Source organism: Loa loa (genome assembly GCF_000183805.2).
Source record: "Loa loa unplaced genomic scaffold supercont3.2, whole genome shotgun sequence".
Taxonomy (NCBI): Eukaryota; Metazoa; Nematoda; class Chromadorea; order Rhabditida; family Onchocercidae; genus Loa; species Loa loa.
Window position 1 is genome coordinate 613,153 of NW_018108182.1, and position 6,764 is coordinate 619,916.

A 6,764-nucleotide genomic window follows, 5' to 3' on the forward strand; every position below is an offset into this window, starting at 1 on the left:
GTTGTGACTGTAATATTTGAGCCTTTTTTTGTTGATTTTCAGAACTAGAAATCATTAGAGCGATGGATATCAAACATGTTTGGTCCAACCATTAATTTCGTTTTTTTTTTTTCTCTTTAAATTCGTCAAGCGAAGAGAACATGCTTTTTGTTTACACTATTAAATTTTATTTCCCTGTAAGAGACTTTGAATACAGTTATGGTTGCTATTTTTGTTTCAGTCTTCAACGTAATTTTTTAAACATAATTCCTTTATACTTCGATGATTCTTACCGTTTTCTTTGCCATTCTGTGAATCCGTTTGTATACATTTTCCTTCCATTTTTGTATTCCTTTGGTTGACTTCAGTTTCACTTTTTTAAATTGAAGCAACATATGTTCAAAAGAAAACTACCAATTCTTTGCCAGTTGTGTTGTGTTTTTTAGGTGAACTGTTATATAGATCACTAAAATGCGTTAATCTAAGATAACTGGTATACATCTATGGGTTTATTTTCTTATGAAGTTCTCTTACTGGGTTTTGAGAAAGTCCTTTTTTTACTTGGGAATGTTACTGTTGTGATTTAATAAACTGTGAAGTGAGGCTAAGCATTTAATTATATTGCTTCCTTTTGATTTATTTAAATTTAAATTTGTCGGATTTGCAAAGCGCAAAGGAACTAAGCTAATATTGCTCTAGATTGGTGGTTCTCAAGGGGTGGTAATAGGCCGTGGACCACTTAATATGCGGTGACTAAAGTTATTTTGAATTCATGATCAGTTTTTACTGGCAAAGTGGTAAATTACTGAAACAGCATAACTGATAGGTGGATTAAAATTTCCCAAATAACGGAAGCACCCGATATGCTCAAACAGAATAAAAAGCTAGTACAAGTGAAAGAAAAACCAATCATCAAACACATGCAAGATGAAGGAATCGGCGCAGCGCGGTGAATACAAGGTGAGGGTTGTTTTCTTTTTTCATTTTTTTTATTTTGCTTTTCGCTTTTTTTTTGCTTTTTTTTTCGAAGCTGTACGTTGATTTTGCGAGCGATAGAGATTTTATTCAATTTATAATAATGTACTGTTAGTACAGAAGTCCATTTGTGACGTACCCCATTGTTAGGTTATATCTTCCTTTCTCCTTTAATTTTTCTATTTAAAGGATTTTATCATCTTGTCTAGTCAATTCTCTCCTCCTTTTTATTATTTAAATATAATAGTGTAATAATTTTATTTCTGATGTAATTTTAATTTTGATGATACGAAGAGAGAGGGAGAAGTAACCAATCAAGCTACTGTTTTATTGTATTATTTTCAGAAAATGATGCCTGAGAGGAAATACGACAATAGTTGCATAAATCCGGATTTACCTGTACTGTGAGTCATCATCATCATCTTCATTGTGGACAAACTTCGCGAAAGAAGATATGTGAAGAGCTAAACCCTTATACTATAGACAAGCTAATGGCTAAGAAAGCCAATGCGGAATAGACAAGTTCGGTTGCAAAAGGCACAGCGGAAAGTTTACTTAAGCGATAGTGGTGAGGTGCGGCTTTTTCCGCGTTCTCGTTTGTCCTTGAGGCTGGTTCCGCCTATGTTTTCGAAGTAAACAGCAATTGTTATGGATGATGCGTCTCTAATGTTCCCGATTCGAGGCAAGAGTGGACCATTGATAGTAGTTTTATGGCCAAGGTTGAGGTTGTTTCACGTGTCCAGCCCAGCGCAACTGCATCATCAGCTGTGTGGCTGCAGTACTGGTGACCAACGCCTGTGTAAGAACAGTAACGTTAGTCATGTAGTCAGACTACTGCATGCTTCGGTTTGTACAGACGCAGCGTTGGTGGAAACAAAAAAAAACTCCATTCGAGGAGTCGCAGGTGGTGGTGGCAAACAAACCATGGTTCAGGTTCAAATAAAAGAATAGACAGTACAATGGCTTTATAGACACTAATCTTTGTATTTCTCTTCAGATGTTTATTACACTGGATTCCTTTATGAAATTTTCCGAAAATATTGTATTCCTTTGCTAACCTGTTATCGATCTTGATGTTGGATGATGTTGCGCAGATAATAGAATTGCAGGACTGACTTAAGTTGATGAATCGCTTATGATGAAGTGAGGATGAAGGTGGTCATCCTATGGTGCAGGCTGGTAGACAACGATCTTCTTCAAGCTGATTTCTAACCCACAAAGCCCTATAGCCTTTTCAAAGCGAGATGTTAAGCCTTGGAGAGTTGCTTCGGTGTGAGCGACGAAGGCGGCATCGCCCAAAAAGTAGCTGTCGCATGTGATAATTTAGGGTCTTCGTATGAGGTCAGGTTGAATAAGCTTCCATCGGTACGATAGATATAGGATGTAAATGGCATTTTCTTTATCGAGGTCTGCGCGACCCTTTGGAGCATTATGTTGAAACAGATTGTAAGGAGAGTTGGTGCAAGAACGCAGCGTTGTTTCACCCCACTGATTATTGGGAGAGACTCTGAGAGTGTATCGCCATGTCTGACTTGGCCGGACTGATTCTCGTGTAGTAGCAAGATCATTTTCAGGAATGGGAGGATATCCTAATCGTTCCAAGATCTGCCACAGACCTTCTCACAGTTACAACAATTCTTCTCACAGTGTCAAAGGCTTTGATGAGATTAACGAAGGCCATATAGAGACTTTTGTTTTGTTCCACTTAGATTTCTCTTGATTAGCTCTGAAGCCACATTGGCTTTCAAATGAAACTTCTGAGATAGTGGGCACTAGTCTGTTCAGAAGTATTCTTGCGAAGATTTTGCCAGTAATGAAGAACAGAATAATACCAGGGTAAGTTGAGCAGTCTGATTTTACTTTCTTCCTGCATAGGATGATAATGATTGCATTATGAAGATCCGGTGGTAGGTCACCTTTTTCCCAACATTGCACAACGAGGTCGTGAAACTTAGCATAGAGTGCTTGACTTGCATGTTTCCAGACCTCAGGTTGGATGGCACCATTCCCTGCTGTCTTGTCAGTTTTCATCTATGTGGCCTAGCCATAGTCGGGCTCTGCCATAATAGGGCTATACCCAATTCGTTTTTCACTGGTTGTTGTATAATATGCTGAATTGCTAGGCCTCGGCCTATACGATTGGCACTAAAGAAAGTTGGAAATGTTCAAACCATCGATCCAGGATGGAGATTTTGTTAGTGAGAAGTGTTTGGTTATCTGCGCTGAGTAGGGAGCTTTAATTGTGATGTGTAGTCCCATACATAGCTTTCAAACTCTCGTAGAATCCTCTGTAGTTACCCAAATCTGCGCACAGTTGAATATTTCCTGCCAGACTGAGCCACTATTTGTTTTGGATGCTTCAAAGTTTCTGCTGAAGTTGAAGCTTATTGCGTGCAAGGCGAAAAGTTGCCTATCTTGCATGGCAAGATTGCAGAGCGAGGTGTAGTTCATGAGCAGATCTCTTATTTGTCAACAATTTCTAAATCCCTTGATTGTTTTCATAAAACCAGTCTTCGTTTCTCTTGACGGAGAATCCTAAAAATTTCACAGAAGACTGTAGGATGCTGTTTTTAATATGTTAATAAAGCGCTTCAAAGAGGGATCTGCGGGATAGTTTTCAAGTCTACCTTGAAGGTTTACTGGAAACGGTGTTTCATTGTAGTTATTTGAAGATTGTTGGTTTAACTCATCAAAATTAAAAGGCCACTTAGAAACGGACCATTCTAATTTATTTGACCGACCAACAGAATTATTATTTGAAGGAAAATTAGAGAATCTGAAGAAAATGGAACTCGGGCTTAGTGATACAAACTTTGCGTTGTCGGAAAATAACATCAGCTGCGTTGTTTGAGATACCGAAATTAATAGCAAAATTAAGGAAACCATACACAGTAGGAAACCATACCATACTATTGAAGAGGAATTATTGATTTCGTTTAAGAAACGTAATTTTACGTGGGAGAAACTAGTCGATTCTTGTACGGATAGCGTCCCAACTGTATTAAAATCATTCTCCTTTTAACGACATTGATAAAACAGACAATTCTGCTTCATTAACACTCACTGTATATCATATATCTTCATGTGTTAGCTTTCAAGACCCTCTCTAAATTCCCTGCTAATTACAATAGAAATGGCCATAAAAGTGACTAATGTTGTCGCGAAAGTCGTGAAAAACTAAAATTTTATAATTATATAAATAAAATTAGGAATGTTTTCCCATGATTCATGGTTTACCATTTATCTCACATATTTGTTTAAATTTACATTCCTTAGATTTATTTCCCGTTTCAATTCTCATGTTTTTCCTTTATGTCTAAGCACATGTCTTTGTTTAGAAATGCCTTTGTTAGCAATTCCTTAAAATATCTAACTAAATACACATCTGTTCTTCTCATTGGATCTTGTTGCAATGGGCATGTTTTTGTAATTTGGCTCTCAACAGTTTACGGTTTTTAATATCACCGCCTCTCACTTCTTAATATATATAAGCCTATCCAAATATAAAAAAGATTCCTTTTTTGGATTGGACGCCACATAACGTTATTAACAGGAAATTTCCAGGCATCTCTGCTCTTAATCCAACTGTCCAATTATTACCAAATTTAAAGTCTATTGGCTTGGTCAATATTATTGTTTAAGGAGATCTGCATATTATCCTGTCAATAAAGAAGTTCTTTAGTCACTTCCTACACAAATAAATATCAAATATATTGTTGCTGAAACTATTCAACTCAGATAATCAAACTTTCACAATAAATGTCAAAAACAATGGCTTAAATACACTCCCTTTTAAAAAAAAACTGTGCGGTGTAATGTACTCCGATCACAAGACTCTCATTTTCTTGTTGACCATCAAAGACAATATACTGGGAAGTTATACAAAGAGAAGTTGAGCTGTTTCTAACCCAGAAGAAAATTAAAGATTTACTACGGCAGTTTTATCTGAAAAGTTAGATGCAATTGGTTTATTTTGTGGATATTTCCGCGGATATTTTCTGTAATTTTCCGCAGTGGACATTTTCTGGAGTTTTCTGCAGTAAATGTTTCCGAAAATTTTCCATTACATATTTTCTGCCCTGGTAGGTATTTTCTGGAACTTTCCAAGTTGATATTTTTAAATTTCCCATGGTAGATATTCTCCATGTTTTCTGATTTTCCGTAGTAGGTATTTTCTGGAATTTTGCATAAGAGCTATTTTCAGAAATTTTCCATACCATAGATTTTCTGGGGATTTCCATACTAAATAATTACTGAAATTTTTCATAATTGGTATTTTCTAGATTTTCCATAGCAGAATCCCTCTGGAGTTTTCCGTAGATATTTTCTGCAGTTTTTCGCAGTAAATATTTTCCAGAATATTCCGTAGCATATATTTCTCGGAATTTTCCATTGTAGGTATTTTCTGAAGTTTTTCACAGTAAATATTTTCTGGGTTTTACATGACAAATATTTTCCGGGATTTGCCGTAATAGATATCTTCTGGAATTTACGGTAGTATTTTCTGGATTTTTTGTAATTTGATACTTTATAGATTTTCCAAAGGAGATATTTTCTGAAAATTTCCATAGTAGGTATTTTCTGGAATTTTTCAAGGAAGTAATTTTCTGGAGTTTTTCGTGGTTAATATTTTCTAGATTTTCCGTTCATATTTTCTGGGACTTTCCATAATAGATATTTTCTGGAATTTTCCGTAGTTGATATTTTCTGGAATTTCTAGTAGCAGATATTTTCTGAAATTTTTCGCATCGGTATTTTCTAATGCGATCATTCTTCAGGACTGTGCAGTTGTCATCAATATATGTTGAGATTATGACATTAGGAAATATAGTTATGTCTATTTGTTAGTACCATTATTGGATGAGCTTGCAAAGATAAATAATCTTCTTTCGTCTTCATTTCTACTTCTTTTTATTGCCATTTCTCAGTTCTTTTTTTACGCTACTGGAGAACTCAATTTAACAGGCAACCGGAAAAACGTTCAATTGTCACTTTGATTGGCTTCGAGTGAAAACTCTGCCTCAGACCGTACATTTTAAGTTGCTATCTGTTCCATACGGGTCATTTGAGCGAGTTGCAAGAACTTTTGAATGCAGAAAAGATTTTTATTTTATTTTCCTTTCATTCACATCATAAAATGATCGCTATTAACAGATGAAATCAATAAACTGTTTCTAAAATCAATAAATCCATCCACCGAATCATACGCAATTAGTCATTGTTGTTGCATATCACTAATGCAGTTTGCAGAAATCATTTGCCGGTACATGATTTATTTTGCATCCGCTTAATTTTCTTATCAAGCTGCTTTTTCTTTCTCTCTAAATGTGGTATGCACGGTGCGAAAGCCCGATTCCGGAGCGGCAGCTCCTTGTAAGCATACTGCATGTCTTTAGTTACTGGACGCTGTAGTTCCTTTGCCGGATTATGCAGTTTTCTCGGTGTGACTGGTTTAACCTGAGAAGTTTTGTTTTCATTTTTTGATCGTTATTTAAACGGAAATTGTTTCTTATTGAACTATTGGAAGGCTGATAGCTTTTTTCTCCAAAAGAAAACAAAAAATTTCGGGCCAAATATGATTTGCTAATTATAATTCTTTGATAATTATGCACATCTATTCAGTAATATTGATAATAAATTTGATTTGATATGATTTGGTAATTTGATAATAAATTATGCATGTGATTATCATATATTGACCTCGAATATCAAAAAATATTACTGCATTCAAGTATATTCCTCTACTACCATCAAAATTTCTTTCCATTTTCTGTTCATTTAAACGAAAATTATTTTTACATCAATTGCTA

At 35.4% G+C, this 6,764-nt stretch overlaps 2 protein-coding genes across 2 annotated transcripts; one reads left to right on the forward strand and one right to left on the reverse strand.

Moving 5' to 3' along the window:
- Positions 1-1,461: 1,461 nt before the first annotated feature.
- On the forward strand, positions 1,462-1,905 carry LOAG_11410 (hypothetical protein; the record flags this gene model as incomplete). Its single annotated transcript, XM_003146931.1, has 2 exons — positions 1,462-1,586; positions 1,698-1,905. The coding sequence occupies 2 exons, from the start codon at positions 1,462-1,464 to the stop codon at positions 1,903-1,905; spliced, it is 333 nt and encodes a 110-aa protein (XP_003146979.1).
- A 4,302-nt stretch (positions 1,906-6,207) lies between these two features.
- On the reverse strand, positions 6,208-6,411 carry LOAG_11411 (hypothetical protein; the record flags this gene model as incomplete). Its single annotated transcript, XM_003146932.1, has 1 exon — positions 6,208-6,411. A coding segment is annotated over one exon (204 nt), but the record flags the coding sequence as incomplete, so codon positions are not given.
- Between the last annotated feature and the right edge of the window lie 353 nt (positions 6,412-6,764).